At 36.4% G+C, this 25232-nt stretch overlaps 1 protein-coding gene across 1 annotated transcript in view; it reads left to right on the top strand.

Annotated features, from left to right (window-relative positions):
* The window catches only part of LOC102423401 (nebulette), a 103459-nt gene that overhangs the window by 33099 nt on the left and 45128 nt on the right, over window positions 1-25232 (top strand). Inside the window, exons 8-13 of the mRNA XM_023758571.1 lie at window positions 4865-4978; window positions 10543-10647; window positions 12570-12677; window positions 15709-15819; window positions 18549-18659; window positions 20679-20789. Of these exons, the coding sequence (XP_023614339.1) occupies window positions 4865-4978; window positions 10543-10647; window positions 12570-12677; window positions 15709-15819; window positions 18549-18659; window positions 20679-20789 (660 nt within the window). The remainder of the gene's footprint in view (window positions 1-4864; window positions 4979-10542; window positions 10648-12569; window positions 12678-15708; window positions 15820-18548; window positions 18660-20678; window positions 20790-25232) is intronic.

Consider the following 25232-nt stretch of genomic DNA (forward strand, 5'->3'; position numbering starts at 1 on the left):
TAAGTGTAGGAACTATTAAAATCATCTTAAAAAATTCTAAGAGCAGTTAATTTGTTAATATATTCATATATCATCTTAATTTATTTCTTGGAATTTATCTATAATGAATGGGATTCTTTAGTTTGTAATATCAAAGGAAAATTTTTGTATTATATATAATAATTAGTATTTGTTTTAAAATTTCATTTGCTGTATTGATAAGAATGTGTTTTAAACCTAAAAAAATCACATTTTAGATTTCTATTAACATTTAATAATAAGCATTGTTTTTAAATTGTAAGGTAGTCATTGGTTTAAAGAATGTCTCATTTCCCTTCCTGGCAAGTACTCTGTCCACCAACCTTCTCACACCCAAGTATTGGCTTAAATGTCACATCCTTGATTTGCCAACTTAAATAGTATTACTCTTTCTGTTCTTTTTTATAGTTCTTAACATAAATTTTAATATTCATATATATGTATATGTGTGTTTTAGATATCTACTTTATTTACCGCACAGTAGGCTCTGTGGGGACAGGGTTTATATGTATTTAACCCACCATTATAGAATGGCATAGATTAGGTGTTATATATATATATATCAAATCAACAAATTTCTTGAGATCATCCACATTTGGTGCAAAATCAGTAAGATATTATTTTGTTATGAAAGTGAGGATAGAAATGTTATCTTGTCTAAAATTCAGACTTAAAATGTTATTGATTTTATGATGAGTTTTACATAAAAATCTATTTTATTCTCTTGCCTGACAATATTTCCAATTCAGTTTTATCCATTGTTGAAAGGAATTAATGCCTATAGATATTTGGCATTGTGCTACCTGTTAACTTGTCATTTTCACTAATAATTAAGCTATACTTATCACATTTTCCATTTCTTTCCTAATATTTGTTTCTATAGTCATGATGAAAAGCTTTTGTTCAGGGTCTTTTTTCTGCCTTTTCTGACTCATTGTGAATCTGAGCCATAGATGTCAGAAGCCTATACTCCCTTGTGGTATAGAAGTCCATCTTCAGACTGTTGAAACACTGCCTTGTGCAGATGCAGCACTAAAGAACTAATTTAAGTTACATCATTGTAATTTAACAGTTCCAGTGTTTTCTCCGAGTGTGGTCTCTGAAAGTCCTGCTAAGTCTGTTAAATTTTTTTAAAAACACCAAGACATTTAACCCTAAATACCTATCCACATTTTTAAAAAGTTGGTAGCCTAGCCAGTTTCTCTCAGTGGTTAGAGCATCAGCCCACCCACTGAAGGATTGCAGGTTTGATTCTGGTCAAGGGTATGTACCTTGGTTGCAGGCTCCATCCGGGAACATGCGGGAGGCAACCAATCAATGTGTCTCTCTCACATTGATGTTTCTCTCTCTCTCTGCCTCTCCTCCTCCCTTACACGGTCTCTAAAAAAGCTCAATGGAAAAAATATATCCTCGAGTGAGGATTAACAACAACAACAAAATGTTGGTAAACATCAGCACCATAAGATATAATATTCAGCATTCAAATAAAATCAGTCATAGGTATAAGTAACTTATTTTATTCCGAAATAATTGATTTAGGTAAGAGATAACATTGTGTCTTAAAACCACAGAAGAATCTCTCAACACCTCTTTTTGTCTCATATGGTCTTAAAACTGGAGATCCTTTGGTCCATGTTTGAGTCGCCAGTTATAATCAAAGAAAAACTTTGCCTTGATCCCTTAGGAGATGCGAGTGTGCATGAAGAGGTAGACACTCAGATGTGTGAACTGTGTGTTGAAAATAGGAGAGAATGCTGGGTATGCAGGTGTAGTTTGTGAGTTAACAAGTCAGAAGGTGAGCAGTAGGAACCACTTAAATCATTTGGCTATTTTCTTAGTTCACTTATGTGCAATCCTTACAGAAAGAGGTAAGAAATGGTTGGGTGTCAGTGTCTGGTAAATGCATTTTTTAATATAATGCAGTTATCTTACTTTGTGGCTAATTAATGAGGGAAATTCTTGCATTTTTCTTTCTTAGGCACTTTTGAATCAAATCATGCAGAGTACTGAAGGTTAGAGTAAGATAAATTTCACAACCCTTTGCTCATTATTACATTCATTAATAAGGGTATGAATGACAGGTGTACTTTAAATAATTAGTCCCACACTACAGGAATAACCTGGAAAGGTTAGACAGCATTTTAAAATTCAAATTTTAAGGTGTGTAGCCTAATGCAAAACAGTGGTAGAAATCTTCAAAAATAAAATTCTCATTAAAATCTATTTTAACATTTTATTTTAACACAGAACACGTATGTGCCCATTTATTTCACCAACGTTTTGATGTAGTGACAAGTCTTTTTCTTCATAAAGGAATCTTCAGTTTGGAGTTTTGTGTTGTTTTTTCTTGCAAATCATACTCATATTGCATTGTTTATGATTTGAATTTTGAAAGACATTTTAAAAAGATATATTGCTAATCTATCTGAGCTCTAGAATCTTCTAGATATTTATGCCCCTTCCTGGATTTTCTGGTTGTCCTGACCACCCTTATTTTAACAACAATTTCTTTGAATTTGTAATTGCCTTCATTAAGTCTTTCAGAGAAATAACATAGTTTTCATAGAGATAATAAAACTCTTTTTGCAGTAAATTTGCCAGTGTTCACAACATTAAATTAAATTATGTAATTATAATAAGTACAACTACCATAAACAGGATGGGGGACAAACTCAGTTGACTCCTAGCCAGCGTACAGCTGGAGTACAGCATACCAACGGGAGCAAAAATGCTGGAGCTTACTTCTAAACCATTTGTAAGTGTGTGATTCAATCAGATTTACTTTGGAGAGAGATGACTGACACAGTCTTCACAGAATGTGTCTGGGTCATATCACTGTTCCCATCCTCAGGTAAGAACTCAACACAGGCTCAATGTTTAATGAGTAGAGGAAGGAATTAATTATTACAGCTTGGATTGTTACTGCTTTTCAGAAAGGTACCTTTACTCAGGAAGAGTGAATGCCAGGTTTAATGACATGAGAAATTATCAGGTTAATTTCCAAGTCACACCCCCTCTGTGTTGCCTGTGTTTCTAGTGTAGTCATGCTGGGACGATATGGTGCACAAGGAAAGTACGCTGGGCTCTGTGGGCACAAGGATTACATAACCTGTATTTGCCATTTAGCTGATACATAACTAAGACACTCATGGTGCCTGGGGTTGGGGAATATGCATAATCAAAAGAAAACTTGGTGCAAGCCCATAGTACACAGTAGAATCAGCTGATTAGTTAAATAGCTACCAGCCAAGAGTGTTCTGGACACCACAGCCCTTAGTCAGAATGTTTTACTAAGTAAGTGGAGAGTGTTGGTGAGTCTGGCCGAGTCAGGAGTTCCATTCAAGGGGAAATCAGTTAAGAGAGCCCACCATCATTGTCCAGGGAATAGAGGTTAGGTACTAAAAAGCTAGAGAGAAACACAATCACCAATTAAAATATCTTGAAGGTTCCCTAGCAAAGGGGTGTTAAGGGTGCAAAGACAGTGAAATTGTGTGTTTAGGGCAGGGGCAAATATGGCAAATTTTTCCATCGGTGCCAGCTACTGTGGAAAATAGTGAATGAGCTCCAAATTTATTTCATTGGTGATATTGTCCACAATTTCAAGACATAAAATAATTTCTTTTAATTCAGAGCGTTTCTTGTTTTAGGGAGACCTCACCAAATAATTAGAATAAATGAAGTTTTGCTTGAATTTAAATGGTAATGTGAATATCAGAAAGTTTAGTGGCAAATGGAACCACAACAGAAAATATTTGCTGTAAGGCATCTTGAAATATTTTCCAAAAGTACTCCTATCAAAATTTTACTAGCTCTCTTCCATAGATTCCAGACACACGTCCCTCAGAGAGACAACACAGACTCAATTAAAATAGCCATCTCCAAATTACTTTTTAATAAACACTCTTTTAAGGCACAGCCTTACTATGTATGCATAAAGGTACATTATGAGAATGTTGTAAAATATTATAAGAATTATAATGGTACACATGTTATAAGAGAACAAAACAGCTTACATTTGCTTTTGAAGTCTGTGCATCCTTTCCTGGCTACAGGAATCAAAGGGGATGTGAAATTTGAGTAGTTAGTCTTTTGTTTGTTTGTTTTTGGTAAAGAACTTGTGTCTATATAGTTAGTTCTCATAGCATACATTTATTTTCCTCTATCCATGGAGCAAAGTACAGTTCTGTAGAATAACTTGATAATCTTCCTTTGGTTGCCCTAAGATTACTTATAAAAATAAGAAAATAATTTAGAATGTTAGAATTAATTTTACTGCTGAATACAACTATGGAGTTGAAGCAGAGGAACAAAAATGACATTAATTAGAGCCAGGACACGTTAGAAAGTATAGTCCCTAAATACGAGTTTTTGAACAAATGGGAAATGGTGAGAAAAACCATGATACAAAGCATGTTTTATATTTGGAACAATTCCCTCAGGAAAATTCATATTAAAATTCTGGGGCTTAGGATCTTTTTTTTCTAAATGTGGAAAACTTTAATTCATTTATGGTCTAAATTTCTAATTAATCATAGATTATAGGAATGCAGAAATGGAAAGTGATATTTAAAAATCCTGAGATTCAGTGCATACTCTTGTTAATAGGATTTGAGTTCATGCCTAATTGCATTTAGGATCAGTGTTCAAGTAGAGGTTGTTTTTTTTAATAAAAAATTTATGCCTAATTAAACTTAATATGTATGAAAATATGAGGAATTTTAAACTTTGCTATCATTCGTTTTTAAGGTAGCTTTTTATCTGATCTAATTACAAGTCAAATGTGCTATTTCGAAAGTGTAATGATAAATGTGCTACTAAATTTATCCTGTTTTTTCTTTTATGGCAGATTAAATACAAAGAAAAATTTGATAATGAAATGAAGGATAAGAAACATCATTACAATCCCCTTGAAAGTGTTTCTTTTAAGCAAAGCCAGCTTGCCACTGAGCTGGCAAGCAATGTAAGTGTCCCATGGCTTATAATTCATAGAAAATTATTTTCAATATATTTTGATTCTTGGTTTCTCAGAATTGGTTGCGTTGTAATGAAACAAAACCATGTAATTTCCAACCAATTTTAGTTGAAGCACTGAAGCATATTTTCTTGAAGCTTTTTTTTTGAGAAATAAATGTATTATTATTATTTACTATTAATAGTTACTAATACTAATTAGTTTATATAAGAATAGTATTGCTAATAAGACTATTATGTCTGATCAAGAGTAAAAATGGATTGCAGAGCTCGTAGAAAAGTAGAGTGCAGTATCATAAATTAGTGATTATGATAGTAGTTAACTCATATAACAATACCCATGAAAGGAGGCTAATTGTAAAGTGCTACCTGGCTCATGCTAGTTTATCATAAAGAAATTTTCAGAAATTGTACCTGTAATGGCTAACAATTCCTTTCTTATCCATTTTGTAAATGATGTAACACTTCTTCACAAGATTTGTTTTCATTTCATGTGTTTTAGAATAAGTTCAAATTTACAAGAAAAAATGTCTTTTTTTTATTAGAATTAGGTAGAGTATAAAAGCAAACATAGAAAGAAACTGATCATTTTGCTGTAGTTGCAGGATATACAGAGCACCCTTTCAAACATTAAGATGAATTACTGTTGAACTGTTGCTTTGTTAGGTCATTTACACTTTGAAACTTCTGTCATATCCTTGCACTTATATCGTACTGTCATTAATGTTTACAAGGTATTGTTATTTGTGTTCATTAACCAATATTGTTATTTTGTTTGTCACCAGAAATTGGAAAGGGTGTTTCTGTCTTTTAGGACCACTTGGAATATCAAAATGATTTCTTTTTTATGTATTTGTGTGTGTGTGTGTGTGTGTGTGTGTGTGTGTGTAAAAACATAATGCAAATAGAGTTGCAATATACTTAAAGGAACCTAGAGCATAGTACTGAAAACACAAGGTTTAGAATCAGATTGCCTGTATTTGAATCCTGCTCTGTCTCTTAATATCATACCTTCATCTTCCTGTGCCTCAGTTTCCTCATCTGTAAAATGGGAGATACTTAAAGTACCTACGTACTGGGGTTGTTATGGAAAGTGCTTAGAAAAGTGTTTGGCACAGAGTAAGTGCTCAATACATTTTCTGTTTTTAATATTTTATTATTATTATTACTGATATTATTATAGTTCCAAAGCAGGTGGTAAAAAGATTTATATGGCAATAGCATGAAAATACCAGAAGCTTCCATATTGCCACAAAGCACAATCAAAATACAGTAGCAATTTCTCTTTATGTTTTGCAAGCAGAATTTCCATTAAACTTACTTGATTCTGCTTACATCACCCCTTTTTTAATATATAAAACAAACAAAAAAAGAATTATCAAAATATATTCAAGTCCTTAGAAATAACGCTTTACAATGCATTCAGTAGTAAATGAGCACCATCTAGTGGCTATGTTCAAATTCATCTGCCAGTTTACCACTAACTAGTACTTTATGTATTAAACATGATAATGGCAATAATGCAAAAGCATATTTTCTCCTCCTAGATGGTATTGTGTTCCATGTTATTTTCATAGGTGAAGTACAAGAAAGACATTCAAAATATGCATGATCCAGTTTCGGGTCTCCCAACCTTGTTTTTAGACCATGCTTTGAAAGTCAGCAAAATGCTCAGCAGAGTAAGTGGTTGTGGTAGCTGTACCAGTAGGTGTGGTGTGGCTTCCTCCAGCCACTGTGCCTGCAGTGCTCTTGAGCGCACCTGCTTCCTTAGGTGTGGCCGGGCATCACTGTTCCCTGAATAACTAACTCATTGAAAAGTAGTGGTCTGCTCGCTCATGTCCCACCAAAGCTGTTGCTTTACAAAGGGCTTTTCCCCCCTCCCCCCGCCAACCCTTTAATATCTTTTGAATGCAAACTTTCTTATTGAATAACTACACTTCATAGTTCTTTCTGTCTTTCTTCTTCTCCTTTCTTCTTCTTCTGTATTCAGTTCAAGGCTTCAGACTCTTAAGTGACAGATCTTTCATTTTATGCAGGCCAGAGCAGAGTGTCTGATGTTTAATAGGCTTCAGTGACATAAAAAATTGTCTTAGTCTAATTTGTATTTTCTCTGAAAATAAATCCTAAAGGCTTTCACACTTTACTTTCGTTCTTGTAAAGGTTCCCAATTTTCTTCAGAGCTACTAAGAGTGGAGGGTGATTTCTTCATGTTCTGATGACAGTGTTTGGATATCCCACCAAGTGGGTCATTCCATCAGCACTCACTTCCTGGATGCTGTTTCAAACACTTGGTGATGTCACTGGTGCTCATAACTGGTGATCTGGCTCACCTGTGCCTCCATTTCCTACATCTTAGCATGCCCCATGGTGGTGATGAACTCTAATTTGACCTCAGGTTATTCTACGTCTATTTTAATAATCACTCACTCACCCATTCACTCAAATTATCCAAATTTATTGCATACCTGCTTTGGGCCAGGTACAGGTCAGATGGAAAGTATGTTGGGCAAGGAATGTGGAAAAGTGAAGAGTTGTCTTCAGGAGATGTGCCCATAGTCATAGATTTAAAAGACCTGCAGTTAAAACCTGGTTCCCAAACTATTTTTTTAATATTTTGTTTTTATTGATTTCAGGGAGGAAAGGAAAGGGAGAGAGACATAGAAAATCAATGATGAGAGAGAATCATTAATTGACTGTCTCCTACACACCACCTACTGGGGATTGAATCTGCAACCTGGGCATGTGCCCTGACCAGGAATCAAACTGTGACCTCCTGGTTCATAGGTCAATGCTCAACCACTGAGCCACACTGGCCGAGCTGGTTCCCAAATTATTAAATAATGGGATACAGCTTCAGTTCAGGTTTGAAAATGTCTACCCTTGGCTTGATGTATTGAAACTTGTGTTCGTTATGTAGTGATCCTCCTTTTTCCACCACCCGTGCTGTCCTCCTTCTGCAATGCACTGTGCATGTAAATAATTCATACTCGCAGATAATTTTGATCAGTGTTGTTTTTTTTTTGACGGAAAAGCAGCCCGTCATTCTGTTCAGTCTGTTGAACAGAGAATGAAGGTTAGAGGGCTATCAGGCCCAGAATTAGACTCAGTCCCAGGACACTTAATTCACACTTTCTTGCTGTCCCAGGAAACATGCTCATCTGCACACACTCCTCTGCTCGTTGAGTGTCTGTTTCAGTTCCAGGTTTCCCCCCATGACTCATAGGTCTGCTTCTAAATTCAATACGTGTCTATTTTCTGAGCTGCTTTGCTCACGTTCAGTCGTTGTCCGCTTTTGATCCTTGCACTGGCATTTTGCCCTTGACTATTCCTCATCCATACTTGGGTTAAATTTCCTTAGGACATGAGGATTCATGTGTAAATATGCCAATAAAAATATCTTGGTAGTGAAAAAACTTGGTAGTTGGAGGAATATATGCCAATCATAGGCAATATTTCTTTTCAAGAATATTGACTTTTATTATAATGGTGAAAATAATAGTTTAATATAAATTATTTTTATCATCTCTTCAACAGAAAACCCCCACAAAGTCATATATTACATTTATTTTATTACCATTTAGAAAGTTTAAATCTCTGTTCAGGTGGTGCTTTTGCCTAGATTATAGACCATTTGCCCCATAGTAGAATTGTGACTTAATGATTACTTCACAAGAGAAAAAGTTTAAGTCACATGATGCATTACTCTGAGGTATCAATCTGTTTATTAAAGTTGTATGATCATATATTGGCTCAAATTTATTGTACATCAGAATTGCCTTCTTTTAAATTTTAATGTAAAGAGAATTGGAATTTTGTAGATTTATAAAGGCAACTTAATTTTATTAAAAGATTGAACAAGAGAGTGCTTAATAAAAAGACATTCTGCCAGAATTAGTTGTCAGTTTGTTATAAATGGATGTTTTTAAAGACCTCTACATGTCTTTAGTATAAATCAACATTTTTTAAAATTTTAATGTTTAATGTGTAGAGTGAAATTAGTGCTTATGAGTTTGTGCAGCTATACTAATTACATTTTTGAGGGAACATTTCCCCCTGGAAAATAGAACTCCAGTAGCTTTCAGTTTATAACTTTGCATAAATTAAAAGTGTATATGGTGTGTTGCTCTGTGCATCTCCCACTAGGAGGCAACAGAGACTATTATATAAAGAACAGCAAGTACTAAAAGCTCTTTTGCAGATCTTAATTCAAATAGGTTTTGTTTGCTTATTTAATTTTTAAAAATAGGAGTTTCTGAAATTCTCCATAACTAAAATAGATCATTGCTTAGGGGATGATATTCATTGACCTTTTCTCAGGATAGATTTATTATTCCAGACATAATATCCTGGGCTTTATTAGTTCTTGATTTTAACTCTCTTCAGTCAAGATGTACGATGTGAATGTTATCATGAGCTTCCTGGGGCCTTTTTTTCTTCCTGCATTCTGGTTAGAGTTTGGGGACACACACATCAGTCTAATTGCCTGAAAGCGCCCTGGGGACCATTGTTGTATCTCTGTGGAACAGCAGTTCTCGTGTGCATCCTCCCATCTCCCGCACTGGGGCCTCTTCCTGCTTCACTCTCAGATGTCTGGAGCATCTGCCAAGACCCAATGTCAGTTTCATTATGGCAGGCCTTTCCTGCTCCCTTTCAAATGTTGCTTACCTCTCCCCCACTCTACACAAAGCGGCTATTGTCACTGAAATCCTCACTGCCCAATGAACAACCAACTTTAGCTCAAGTCTCTGTAGCCTTGAGTCGTTGAGAATTACCATTTACTTCCAAAGGTCTTTCCCAAACATGGCAAAATCACTGTGTCCAATATCCAAGTATAAAATTATGAAGCGATTTTTGTCTTATTGGTGACCTGTAGCTGCCAAATTTGGCATGCTTAGCCATTCTGGTATCTTCCAAATTCACTGTTTTGTCTGTATATCTAAATAGTCTTAATTCACTTTCTTTACCCTAAAAATTCAATCGACTGTATCTAGTTTCTCAGTTTCTCTCTCAGACACCCCCTAACCTCTCCTTTTAGGACAATTAGTTGAATCATTTCTCACTCTCTCATTGTCCCGATGACCATCCACTTTCCTCCTGGCTGAGAAGTACACAACTGCTTTCTGTCTGCCTCCCTCCAACTTTCCTTTCCTCTGTTCTTTCTTCTTTTAGATGTTGTTAAACACACACCTGTTCTAGGATAAGGACAGGACAACTGGCCTCCATTTTGCTCGCCTTGCCTATGTACTCTAGTCTCATGCCCGGCTTTTCCATTGCCACTCCCAGCGTTGTGACTGTCTTTTATGTTGTATTTACAGCATAATTGTCCTCTGCTTCTCTTGAGTATTTCATACGCTGTTCACATTGGCTACCTTGAGCTGGTCTATCTTGCATTGTCGGGTTAGCTCACTGCTAGAAATCCACATGACCAGCCAACTGCAGATGGGAGCTTTCCGGCTCTTGTTGGCTTGTGTTTTTTCAGTTTGCATTCCTAAGTATTAGTTACTCTAATCAACCTCTTTTATTCGGAATTAATTTTCACGTTCTCTACTTTAGCGGGAGTATAGGAAAATGTTTGAGGAAAACAAAGGCATGTATCATTTTGATTCGGACGCTGCAGAACACCTGCACCACAAAGGCAACGCCATCCTCCAGAGTCAGGTATGTCCCCCCCAACCTGGACCCCTAACCTCCCACGGCCGCGCGCCTCCACCGAGAACATGAAGCTGCTGAAGACACGGACCCTGAGAAAGTGACTGTTGCTTTTGAAAACCTCAAACACTCTTCTCTCAGTATTTATTGAGTTTGGGAAGCTTAAATCATGTTTCAGTGTGCAGCCATTCTATAACATAACAGTAAATCCACACAATTTAAAACTTACAATATATGCGTTAAATGATCAAATCTCATGATTTCAAATTTATTGTGTACTGATTTGTCATTTTATGCTGCAAAATAGATTTTCCAGGCACAAAGTTCATGATAATTTCTCATATTATGAAAATGGTAAAACTATATCTTGCCAGTATAGTCTACATTAATGTTTATTTCAATTGTGAAATTCTATGTACTCCCTGAACAAATGTTTAAAAATATTTTCCTTCTTGCACACTTTGAAGTTGGTATATATGTATTTTTTTTTGTTCTGAGTTCCAATAGTTGAAAAATATGTCATTCCAACATCTATTAATTTAAATTTTGCAAAACTCTTTTAAATGTATCCTGTGGAACATAAATTTGATAATGATATGATACCCACGTCCATTATTTAAAAAATACACAAACTAGCTCTTCTTTAAGATACAGAAATTGATATTTTTCTCTTACCATTCTTATTTTCATTTTATTTTTTCTGTAAAATTTTATCTTAATGTAGTATGTTATAATAAAAACACTTTCATTGATCACTCTGTCATACTTCTTTGAAACAAAAATATGCCTACAAATAAGAATTTTAAAATTTTTTAAGTTTCCTGGTACAGTAAAGTTCTAAGTATTGAAAAATTTCTTTTGGATTTAATTATTAAAATTATTATTATTATGCAACTTAAATAATTTTATTAATTATTAAACATAGAATGTAAATGAAAGTACATTTCTGAATGAAATGAATTATGATAAAACTTTTCTATGATTTTAATTTTGTAATTTTAATATTGCTAAAAAAGCCAACTACCTTGAGAGCTTATATATATATATTAACTAGGGGCCCAGTGCAACTGTGGGCTCTGAGGCTGTGGTGGGCACAGCTCATCCTGTGGGCTCTGAGGCTGTGGTGGGTTTCAGCTCATCCTCCGCACTCTTGCCCAGCCCCTCCCACTGTGGCTCCCTGTCCCCTCTCTCCCAGACTGTGAGAGGGTGTAACGCAGGAGCTGCCCCCTGGTGGTCAGTGCACTCCCACAACCAACCTCCCATGGTCCCTCCCCGTGACTGGCCGCCCCGATTGGCCCTGACTGGCCCCGATTGGCCCCGATTGGCCCCGATTGGGATTGGGCAAGACGGCCCTGATCGGCTGGGAGGGACCCCACCTGTGCATGAACTCTAGTTATTAAATAATGCCTAGTGAAACTGAAAGAAATCACAGAAGAGCCCTATGTGTGTTTTACTTAATGTCTATGGAAAATTTCAGCAATCCCAGAAAACACTGTCATCCCTTTGACAAAAAGAGAGAGAATCACAACTATGTTTTCCCTCTTGTTCATGCTTTACTGATAGGCATTCCAGCTATCACAGGATCTCTCTCTCTCTTTCTATATACTAGTATATGTGTATATACATATATAGCCCCATGTATATGATATGTATCTATATATGCCATGCCAGCTATTTAAATACTTTATTCAAGTCCTAGAACTACATTATTTAGTAATTATAAGTTATTTTTGTTTCTTCATAAGTTTTATATATATCTCTTACCTCTTTCTTTGTATGTCATTAACTACAGGGAACTCAGGGATCCACCTCAACACCAGAATAATGTGATTTTTAGAAAAATGATCAATTTGGGACATACTTATTTTACTTTGGTCTGTTTGCATAAGGGCTCGTGAGCTTTATATGCTTTTTGTATTTTCCCAATAAAGGTTAAATACAGAGAAGAATATGAAAAAAATAAGGGGAAATCGATGCTTGAATTTGTTGAGACACCGTCATATCAAGCTTCAAAGGAGGCCCAGAAGATGCAGAGTGAGGCGAGTCCCTTTGGTTTGTTTTCAACTGTTCAACACATATTTGATGTTTTATCATTTGAAAGGAACCAGGGAAGTGGTTCAGTATGTTTAGTGGGTCTAGAGGACCCTGCACAAGGAGACCGAGGAAATCACAGGCTGTGTCCATGTGGGCAAAGTCATAAGCTTTTTCCCCACTTATCCACTTCATTCTCCACTTAAGCTATACTAAGTCTCATTCACATATTCCCCTCACTGGTTTTGCCTTGTCCCAGGATGATTTCTTCTGTTCCTGGTTTTCTTTTCTTCCTATTTTGGGTTGGGGGGCAGGGAAGAGACACCAAACACAGAAAGTTTTGTCTGCAGCCACCATCCCAATTATGTGGGTACAACAAGATTATTCCTTCAAAAGGTTAGAAATAATGGGCAGTGGTATCAGCTGATCACACCCCCAGTGCTCCACTTCAGGAAGGCTCAATGGACAAGACCTTTTCTGTTCTCCAATAACAACAGGAAAACAAGGAGAAATGAGAACTCTGGACAATAAAACTCATAGGGATTTCATAAACATTATAGATGCTATTTGTTGAGGTGTTACAATTCATCTTCTCAGAGAAAGGGCCCTCAGATATGACTGGCTTGTTAAATAATCTTAATTTGTTTAATTTTTTCTTCAAGCAAGAGGAGAGAAAATAATTACGTATATTTTTCATCTTCTTAAGCCAGTTAAAATACTCCAAAACATATAGATATGTGCTTCTCAAAAAATCAATGGGAAAATTAGACTAAATTGTCTTAATTTACATGAACTGCTCAGTTTATTTTTTTTCCATTGAGGATGGTCCTCTGAAAGAAAAAAGATCCCCCACGTTCAAATTTCACTGTGTAGATGACAAGGACTTCAACGGCGCCCTCAGCCCTGCAAAAGTGCTATACATTCGACGTAACATGTTTCCTTGTGCAAATCTTGAAGTCTGATAGATGGCACTTGGGTTTTACCGTTGATGTGGCTGCACAGCACAAAAGGAAAATTAAATATCAAGAACTGACAAAATAAAATCGGTCAGATGAACTTCATTTGCAGAGGCTAAGACGTGTTTCCCTTCAATGACAGACACTGGCTATTCGATTTTTAGGCTCAGCATTATGTTTCTGCTTATCAGGGCTTAAGGAGAAAGAAATCTTTCAACAGAAAATAACGTTGGACCAAATTTATACTATAACGATTTATAGTATGAAATTTATTCTATGTAATTTAGCATATACATTTTATGCTAGAAAAATAAAATGTCTAAACATGTTAGACAAAGTTGGATATGAAAAATGTATTTAGATGCAGGACCAATGAATTAGATGCAAAGAGTTGATGTTTAGGACTAAGAGGTCAACTTGACCATGAGCTTCTTGGGGAGCCTCCTATGTGTAAAGCTTAAGTGTTGATCATCTCAGGAAAAGCCACTCACATTTTTTATTATGGCCTATAATTATGCTTCTCTCAATTTCTTCTAATACCAGATATAGGATGAATCACTGTGTGCTAGAAGAAATCTCTAAATCTGGTTTTGAAAAGTTATTTGTCTTCTGTTTCACAAATAAAGCTCTCCTAACAAAAAGCATTCTACAGGTACGCCCCCCCCCACACACACCTCCTTAGTAATGTACAAATTTCCTTAGTCATATATTGGCCAGTTTTAGTCATAATCAACCTTCCTTAATGACTTACTTAAGTCAAATAATTGTTTTTCAGAAGAGAAGGGTTTTTTGAAGTTAAGTATCTGAAATAATATAAATACACACATATTTATATTTCACTTTTTTTAAAGACTCATTTTGGGCCTGGAAATGCCCTAGATTGAGCCCTGTAGGACAACTTTTCATTATTGTTCTTTGGTATGTCTATAGTTCCTTTAACTCAGAATGTTCTCAATGCAACTTCTTACCTAGCTTTGTTAGTTTAGGTATTTATGGAAGATCCATTGTGGATTTTTCTCTGGCTATTCTTAGATTTGTTAAATATGTAACACAAATGTAGGTGAGGAGACGGCCTGTTCTCTTACCCTCCCTTGTGTATGGAGAATTTCTTTCTATAATTGCCTATCTCTGTAATAAGTACATAATGAACCTGGAAATAGCTTTTCATTTTGCATTTATGGCAATCTCATGCAGAATTTATTTTTATCTTTGTGATTCAATTTGAATCAAATATTTAGCTGGTAAATTTTGGTTCTTGTTTGGTAAATATTTCACATGAATGGATATTTTTGTTATTTAGAACGTCTTTATAGTCATAAACTGTGGGTTATTATTGATTTGCAGATGTGTGGAGTTTAGAAAATCATAGCCTAAGGGTGTCAGAGTGTCAGAAGGACAGGTGTGGGTTTGGATTTAGGCTCTCCATGATACTGTTGGCATCTTTCATTTCCTATTGGGAACACTTACTTAAAGAATCATTTCCCAGGTTCACGATAAGATTCTCCTCACAGTGTAACTTAATTCGTATCAAACTCTATAGACAGTAGAGAAATACTCTCAATGCCAAAATCAGTAAAGGAAAATCTTCCCCTCCTGCCTCCAGTACATTTTATAAATTGTCTTTTCTGAATTCACAAAACACAGACAGTGGAAAGGATGATGAGGACATGAACATTAATGCTGCTTTGGTTGGAATGGGCTTCCATGCTGCCGGATTTTTCTTCTAGTGGATGGATCCACTCCTTACTGAGTGAACCAGTCAGGTGGTCCAATCGCATAGCCAACTTTCTTGGTTCTCCTCCACAAATGGGCTGACGTCAAACAATAACAGACCATAAGATGTTAAGCAGCCTCACTCAGAATGCTTTCCCAGAGAGAGTTGGTACGTGATGATTTTGCTGTTGTTTGTAGAATTCTGAAATTTATGATGAAGTTGGAGTTATTTCCCTGTGGATAAGAAGACTGAGGTGGTAATATTTCATAAGGAAAATATCAGTTTTATTCTGGGGACTCCTGTTCTAATATCTTTTCAACAGGCACTAGTATGTTGTTAGTTTAAAAATTATGTGATCTTATTTAACAGAGAGTTTACAGAGAGGATTTTGAGAGGGAGATTAAAGGAAGGTCATCACTGGATTTAGACAAGACTCCAGAATTTCTACATGTAAAGTACATCACCAACTTACTGAAGGAGGTATGATCCTGATATTTACCGTTATTGCAAAAGAAACTAAAAACTAAAGGAATAACCCTGGAAGTATTTATTTAACAATTCTCTATTAATTCAATGAATTTCAGATATTAATCTGTTACTTTTTCCCTCACTTTGACCTTTACTAATAGAGTTTTTAATTTCCATATTAGAACCAGCTTTGTCTCAAACTTCCCTGCAGCATTCTCATGACAGTTGATATTAGAAATAAGGTGCTCATGTGTGAAGGTCTGGATAAATGGTACATTACTTATAAGTGGTTTGTGTTCTGAGTCGGGGAAGACATATTTAGCATATTGAACACAGGAACTTATGTCCATTTTTTTATTTTATTCTCAGCAGGATTTTCCTCCAAATTTAGTGGTGCATTTGGCTCACAATTAGTGTATTAAATTTATTGAGCATTAAGGCCCTCAAATCTAATAGAAATACCATGCTTACTGTCTATCCCTTGTTTAAATGTTTTGTCTCCTTTTTTTTAGTCTTATTTTTTTAAATTAAATCTTTATTTTTGAAAGTATTACATATGTCCCCCAACCCCCATTGACCCCTTCTAGCCTGACCCTGGTCCCCACCCCAGGCTTTCTCCACCATATTGTATGTGTCCATGGATTGTGCATATATGCATACAATTTATTTGGTTGATTTCCTACCCACCCATCCCTACCTTCCCTCTGAGTAGATTTTTTTTTAAATGGCTACAGAGTAACTTGGAGCTCTTCCAACTCTCTATTTAAGTAGATTCTTTTTACATTAAGGGAAAGCATTAAAGACCTCCATTTCATGCTGAATTTTGAACTGAAGAAATTATTCCTGAATGAAATGTCTTAAACCAATGAAATAAGAGTGTATAATTACCTACATAGAAGTGCATCATTTAAAAAATGAAGTGCCAATTGGGCTTTATCTTTTGACTGCTTTTACACATTTAATGTGATTCACTGTTGTAATGTATGTTGGGCTGTAATAGGTGTATAATTTATGGAAGAGTTCTTTTGCTACCTTATCTTTGCTCACTTTCATTACTATAAAGTATTTTGAAGTTGAAAGCTAATCAAGTGGCAACTTCCTACTCTTATTGATTTCCATTTAAAAAATATTTACTCTTGCCCAGCTGGTGTGGCTCAGTTGGTTGAGTGTCATCCCATGCATCAAGAGGTCACCATTTCAATTCCTAGTCAGGGCACATGCCCGGGTTTCTGGCTTGATTCCCAGTAGGGGGCGTGCAAGAGGCAGCTGATTGATGTTTCTCTCTTATTGGTATTTCTATCTCTCCATATCTCTTCCTCTCCCTTAAAAATCAATAAAAGCATATTTTAAAAACATAAGAAATATCCACTACTTATGTGATTTTTTAAAAGGGGAATCCTTTCATAATTTACATACAAATGACAATGTGAGCTCTATTTTGAATCCATTAATGACTTTAATAGTATATCATTACCTTTTTCTTTTATTCCTCTTTTTGAGTGAATTTTTTTTAGATTTATTGATTCAGCATGTATAGAATAGAAAAAGGCCCAGAAGTCTATAATTAAAAATCTTTTAATTAAGTTATAGAGATGTCTAATTTTAAAAAGGTACTTTTAGTCACTTAATGAAATTGTAACTTCCCTTTCTAAGTGTAAGCATTTAGCTTTAAGTAGTCTTTGCATTTTTTACTTTATTATGGTTTTTACATATATCTTGCCATTTAGAGTGTTCAAAATATCATTTTATGCTGCATTTCATTTGATTCTCACCATTAGCCTTTAACATTGGTAGATCAGTATTTTAATTTTAATTTTGTCCATGTGGAAATCAAGGTCAGTTACTTAAAGTCTTCTTGAAGGTCGCATAACCAAATTATTAAAGTAACTCTTTTCTCCAAGTCATTTGACGCTTAGAGCTCTTTCCAAATTTACATGCAGGTCATTACAATGTCTTGTAGGCTATTAGTTAAGCAGAGGACCAGCTAACATCATTATAGTATACAAAGAGAAAATAACATGAAGTAAAACCTAGAATGAACTGGAACATGATTTCTTATCACTAAAGAAAGTTTCATCTTTCATAAGTGCAATTTAGTCAAATTGGATTAAGATATTTTCATAATGTGGTTAGTAAGAAAACAAGAAATTCATTAGTACAAAAAAACTCAAGTTATACATGTGCTAGTAAAAACATTTAGATGTACTTAAAATATAATATTGAAATAGGTGCTATTCAAACATTATATTATTAACCAATTAGGAAATTATTTAGCTTTATGAGCTTTGAATAAAATGGAAACTTCTTTTAAAACTTTGGCTACACCAATCCTTTTGATTTTGTAATTTTTCATTCTTTTCAACTATGTTCTTTTGGTGATTCATATTTTATAGACAGTTTTTGCAAAATGCTTCAAAAAAATAAATAGGAAGCATGTATTCCTAAGATCTTCCTCACCGTTTAAAAGAAAGACATTTTAAAAAATGTGGCACCAATATGGTACCAAAGTATATTGGAAGAAAGGATGAAAGGGAAAAGACTGATAACAGTGGAAGCCACTCTAAACATGTTTAAAAGAGAAACTTTCTGTGGGAAATAAGGAGCATGAATGCTCAGGAGTCTGATTCATTCTTTCCTAGAAATAGTTTCTCCTTTCTGTGGTTTCTAGAAAATAAGTAAAACTGTGTAAAGATTAAAGAGATTCCCAATAAATTTCAAATTGTATTATTTTTATATCACAGAAGGAATATAGAAAAGATTTGGAAAATGAAATAAAAGGGAAAGGAATGGATCTTAATTCAGAAGTTCTTGATATTCAAAGAGCAAAACGAGCATCTGAAATAGCTAGTGAGGTGAGTATATTTCTTCTACAGCGAGGAATGTATGAACTTTTAGCTGACTTGTTATCTATAAATCTTTCTAAAAGATTTTGTATTTTTAATAGGTACAAATAAAAATATAATAGATATTTTTATAGATAAAATATATATATTCTATATATTCCACAACTTTTATGTGTAAGATGATTATGAGTAGCTATGTCCTAGTAGTCTTTTCCTAATCAATGATTTTTTTAAATGATGCTCATTATCTTCTTTTTATATAGTATGAGAAAAATGACTGCCCGGTTTAGAGACACATCTATATTATAAACCAATATAAGTTTATGAGCTATAACTTGATCTTTTAAGTAATTAAAAGGCAGAAGATTAGGGAGTTGTGTTATCACAGTCTAGTGGTAACTGCAGCTTAAATGTTCACGTGCTGACAAACCAACTCTCCCAATCCTTGCCTAGAATACTTCATGAGTCTACTTAAATCTCTTTATTAACATGGAAGTGGCCACTGCTCACTTTACATCATGAAACTTGGTATTAAACAATGGCACTGTGCTTTGAGGAGAATATAGCTGAATTTAGCAGTGAAAAAAATCCAAAGCTTTATACCCGTTTGTTAATAAACTGTGGCGATGATGATGATGATGACCCTGTTAGTCAGATTGCAAATGACAGAAACCAAACGCAAACTGGGTTGAGCAACAATGGGTTGAGCAACAAAGGAAGTGTTTTGGGTTTTGACTAGAGAAGTCCAAAGATCAGGTTTCCTTCAGGTTGGAGTTCAAATGCTTAGTCCCCTTATCTTCTCTGCTGCTTCACTGTTGGGAGGCTGTCTCTAAGTGAGGGCCCCTCTTAATGACAAGATAACTATATTTGTGGCCAGTAATCCCAGTGGGAAGTGAGCATCTTAATTCTTGTAGTTCTAATTTAAGTCCAAAGATTGACCCTCACCAAATCAGCTTCTATCCTGTGCCCACACCTGACCCAGTAATTGTGTCTAAGGTCAGGGGACTGTAATGTGCTGATGACCTCAGATGGTTCTCCTGGTCACCCACTTGTATAGTTAACTTCCGAAGTAGTTTAACAATGTTTTAAGTATAAAGTATTCTAAGTTGTTATGTGTTTTAAAAAATTTACATTCATCTTTGACCATATTCCCGTTCTTTAAATAAATTAAAGGAACCATTAAAAGCATTCTAGTGGATTTACAAATATATGTGGAGAGTAGGAAAATCAACCAACCCAAAGTGTATGGATTGAGAAGGGTTACAGGTAATTCCTGAAAAGAAAATTATGGAACTTTTTGCCAGAAGAAGGAGGAATGGATGCTAGTCAGGCAAAAACAACAGTTGTTCACCATCATCTTTGGCTCATATTATCATTGCATATTCCTACATTAATACTTTTCTACAAATTCATTTATTAGGGTGACATATCCAGTGTAGATTTATAAATACAATCCTTTGTCATAATATTTGGAAAAAATTGTCTTGAACCCTAGGCAGATGCAGTTGAATGGAAAGATGGTGACTAGAGCAGCAATAAATCAGGTCTTAGTGCACAGGTATAGAAGTGAAAGACCAGAAGATGCTGTCAGTTATTAAATACCCCTCACAGTGATCCTTCAGGAGGAATCATTATCCCATTTTGCATATTAGTGAACCAGAAATGTTAAGAAACATTCCAGTGTCACACAGCTGTCAGGGCCTCAAAGTCAGTCTTTTTACAGCATCCACTCACTTAAACCTGCCTCCCTGTCCTCCAGACCCCAGGACAGTTGTCAGTGAAGATTCTCACTGCCTTTTTACAGTAAAAGTCTTCAGAACTTTATATACTTTTCTCCAGTGAGAATAGTGATGAGAGTTCTAAGAGGTTCAGAGACTTTAGTTCTAGGTGATCATCCATAGCACTAAGCTGTGGTGTTTTCTTTTTCTTTTCTTTATCAATATGTTAAGCCATTTTTTTTGGTATCATTGAATACAAACATGATTGTCCCCTGAGTGTCTGAATGTTGTAAATATTGCTGTTTTTCAGAAAGAATACAAGAAAGACCTGGAGTCAGAAATTAAAGGGAAAGGAATGCAAGTTGGCATTGATACCCTTGAAATACAACATGCCAAAAAAGCTTCAGAGATAGCTTCAGAGGTGAGTAGAGTAAGTGATGCAGACCTACAGAATCCTATTTCAGAGCTTAACAAATCATATTAGCAACTTGATTAGTACCTGGAATTTTGCAAAGCTTTCTGTGACTAGTTTAACAGTTTGGAATGGAAACCATTTCAAATCATCATGCTTATTTGAAAACTTACAGCTTCTGCTTGGCTCATTTCCTTTAAATATATCAAAGAAAATTTTGGGAAAGGCATTTTACTATAACAAACACACACAAGTGCATGTACACACATCTTACCTTATCCTATAATGCAACAAATTTCCTGTTAATCTAGGGCCTAGATTCTATGTTATGATAAATGTTTTCATATTCCTTTTTCTTTAAGGATGGATCATGTGCTACTTGACATTTCTGTTTCCAACTTTCTTTTTTTTTCTTTTAAATTTTGTTTTATTGCTTAAAATATTACAAAGAGTAGTATATATATCTCCTTTTTTTGTTTCCAACTTTCTGAGCAGAATTTGAAAATCACATATGAAGACTCTAGCATGTCATTGATAGCCATTTCTGTGTGATTTGGTTGCATGTCCTCAAAATATCCTCTGTTGACCTCATCACAATTCCTGTAATTTCTACAGAGTCAGCATTTGGGGTTGGGGTATTATATGTCCTCAATGACCATGTTCTTTTGTCTAATACCATTTCCTCTTCGCGTAATACATGTAATGACAGGATGTTAATTTAGGAGTTTTGGCTTAGATGCGATGATATGATACATATCAGGTAACAAAGTTGTAGGAGTCAGATTATATGTGTATTTTTCAAAGGATATGCTCCAGAATTGGTTCCATACCTCTTGAACTTCCCCCAAAACTTTCAAGAATATAAAAGGGTTGGTGGATTGGAGAGTAGTTGGGAAGAGATGATTTTGTGAGAAATATATGTAAAGAGAAAGTTGGGGGTACAGGTTAAGGGGCACTACTTATCTCCAAGCTGATAATGAAGATGCTTCAGTGGAGCTGCTCTGAGAGATATAACATGGCACTTGCAGTGAGAAGAGCTGGCTCAGGATTGACTCCCACTCTGGATATCTGGAGGGTGGAGGTAGCTGACTCATTGCCAGGGGAGTGACTGCCAGGGGGGATGGGATGGCCATAATTGGTTTAGATAAAAACATGGGGTTGGCATAGAATTCTTGACCAATATTGGTTCCATTTAGAAATGGCAGAGGGGAAATACATGCTGAACAAGTCTTACAAACCTCCTTTCACCCTGACCCTAATTTTTGTCTCTTCTTGAGAGATAGTCATTGTTATAAACTTGTTGTAGAGCCTTCCAGTATATATATTTATATATATACTAGAAGCCTAGTGCATGAAATTTATGCACAGGTAGGGTCCCTAGGCCTGGCTGGTGATCAGGGCCCATTGGGGCCTTCTGGTTGCCAGCCGGGGCCTTCCTTCATTCCACACTTGTCCCCTGGTGGTCAGTGTATGTCACAGCGAGCTATCAAACTCCCGGTCTCCTAAGGGGATACTCTGCATATTAAATATATATATATATAACATACATTTGTACACAGACTAAAAACTTAACATGTACTAGTACTTTGTTCTGTGCTTGCTTTTCTCACTTAATATTATAGACCCTTTTCCATGTCACTTCATATAATTCTTTCTCATTCTTATTAAAAAACTAGAAGCCCGGTGCACAAAATTCGTGCACTCAGGGGCGTCCCTCAGCCTGGCCTGAACCCTCTCGCAGTCCGGGAGCCCTCTGGGGATGTCTCACTGATGGCTTAGGCTTGCTCGGGGAAAGCGGGCCTAAGCTGGCAGTTGGACATCCTTAGTGCTGCCACGGAGACGGGAGAGGCTCCCGCCACCGCCACTGCGCTCACCAGCTGTGAGCCCGGCTCAGAGCTTCTGGCTGAGCAGTGCTTCCCCTGTGGGAGCCCACTGACCACCATGGGGCAGCTCCTGCATTGAGTGTCTGCCCTCTGGTGGTCAGTGCATGTCATAGTGAGCAGTTGAGTGGCCTTAGCATATCATTAGCATATTATGCTTTGATTGGTTGAAAGGCCGACCAGACGACCGGACACTTAGCATATTAGGCTTTTATTATATAGGATTAAGTGTTCTATAACATGGATGTAAAGATGTAACAATTTACCTTTTGGTGTTTCATAGGTATTACCATGTAGATGACATATACAACCTATATAATAAAAGAGAAACATGTAAATTGACCATCCCTTTGCTACGCTCACCAACCAATCAGGGCGAATATGCAAATTAACGCAACAAAGATGATGAGTTAATTTGCATACACAGGCGCCAGGTGGAGAGCAGAAGCGGGAGAGCCAGCAGCTTGGGAGGACGTGGCTCCCTTGGTCGCTCCCTTGGGTGGATGTGGCTCCCTCAGTTGCCGGGCGGAGAGCAGAGCAGGAGAGCAGGAGGCTTGAGGGGCCGTGGCTCTCTTGGTCGCTCCCAGCGTGGGGAGCACCAGGAATTCTGGGAATAGTAGTTCTGATGGCAGCCCCAGGACCGGAAGTGGAAGTCCAGAGTGCAGTGAGCACCAGGAATCCTGGGAATTGTAGTGCTGGTGACAGACGGATCTCCTAGACACTAGAGTAAAATAAGCCTGGAGCAAGTTACTGTTACAGTGGGGGATGGAGAGGAAAGCAAAGATGAGAGATAAAAGTAAAATCAGAGTGTCTAGGAAAAATTAAAGGGAAGATATCCTAAAACTTCCAGGAAATCTCCACCAATGAAGCAAAGAAAAAAAAAAGCCTCTATTATTCTGTGAGCAACAAACCAAACTGGGTTGGGGGTCTCAGACAATTCGTTCATATGATTGCAAAGACAGACAGAAACTCCCAGATTGGAGAGGGCTCCCCTGAGGGCTCCCAGATTGGAGAGGGTGCAGGTTGGGCTGAGGGACCCCCCCAACCCCCCCACTCCCCCCCACCCCCATGCACGAATCTTCGTGCACCAGGCCCCTAGTGTATTATAACAGAGACTTGACATTACACACCCAAACCAGAATCCTTAATTTTTTCTCAGATCTTCTTCCTTCTTAGCAAAGGGTGTCAATGAAATCCCAGCAGTCACTTTGATTCAGTTGTCAGCAAGTTTTATTGACTCCACCCCCATAATGGTTTCCTAAAACCATCTCCTTCTCCCCACCCTCATCCAAGCTACCATCTCTACTACCTAGATTATTGCAATAGATTCCTAACCAGAATTTGCCTCCTTAGTATCCATTCTCTGCCTGTCAGCCAGAACAATCCTTAAAGAATTAAATTGTTATTTTCCCCAGTCATGTTCAGCATAGACGTCATGCTCCTTCCTCCTGCCCATCCTCATACTACACCCTTCTTCCATGTTCATCATGCTACAGCCTCACAGGCTTCCAGTTTGTGTCTCCATAGGTTTTAGGGTCTCTATGCAGCTCTCTTATCTTCCTGAAAGTCCTTCCCCTGGTCTTTTGCATGGTTGGTTCTTCTTGTACTTTTTCTCCTTATTTATTTATTGGATTAATAGTACTTTCTTATGGCGATCTTCCTAGATTTCTGAATAACTAACTATCCAGGTACTATCAAATAACTACTTATAAGTTTCTGAAGTTTTTATTTTGAGGAAGGGGTGACATCCAATATTAGTTCGAGGTACTGGATTGGAGTATGCTGCAGGGGAAAATCAAGCCTGCAGAAGAGTTTTCAATATTATCCTCGTGAGACTGAGTTGAGGCCAAAAAAAAAGCATCCTTTTACTGGAGAACAGAATGTGGAAAGAACAAACTTTTTTATCTAAAGAATAGGCTTCTATGACGCATTACTTTTATGAAAGCTTGGAATTTCAGGTCTTTTCTTAGTAGGTAATAGATTAGTTTATTCATTGATATGTTGATTTATATTTCTCTGTGTACCTTGGGATTATATAATAAGAAAAAGGTACAAATTTAGTTATTAAGATCCTAGGGGAAAAACAGGCATAGGGGAGTCATCTGTATTATGGTTACATATAGCCCAAATCAATTTTGGGGATGTAGTTATCTTTGCAATTCAAAAGTCTCATTTGCATATAATCATAGCCATGTCCCATTTTGCCCAAATTGACAGGTTATCAAATCCTTTTCAATGAGAGTTTGGGACATTGCCATAGTACAACATTTATTTTTTTAAAGTAAAGTTAGTGTGGTATATTGTTACATGAATGATTGGTCCCCAATAGCCAAACCTTCTAGTACCTAAGGTCATGATTTTTTTGATCCTGTGATTTTCTTTAGCGAATGGGACATTAGCAAAGATGATTCAGGCAGAGGCTCTGAAAGGGAATGTGCATTGGGGCTTATTTCATGTTGTTTTTTTCTAGGGTATTTTAGTATGCATCAATAAATAGCTGATGGCCCTAACCAATTTGGCTCAGTGGATAGAGCGTCGGCCTGCGGACTGAAGGGTCCCAGGTTCAATTCTG

Source organism: Myotis lucifugus, unplaced genomic scaffold, assembly GCF_000147115.1.
Source record: "Myotis lucifugus unplaced genomic scaffold, Myoluc2.0 scaffold_132, whole genome shotgun sequence".
NCBI lineage: Eukaryota > Metazoa > Chordata > Mammalia > Chiroptera > Vespertilionidae > Myotis > Myotis lucifugus.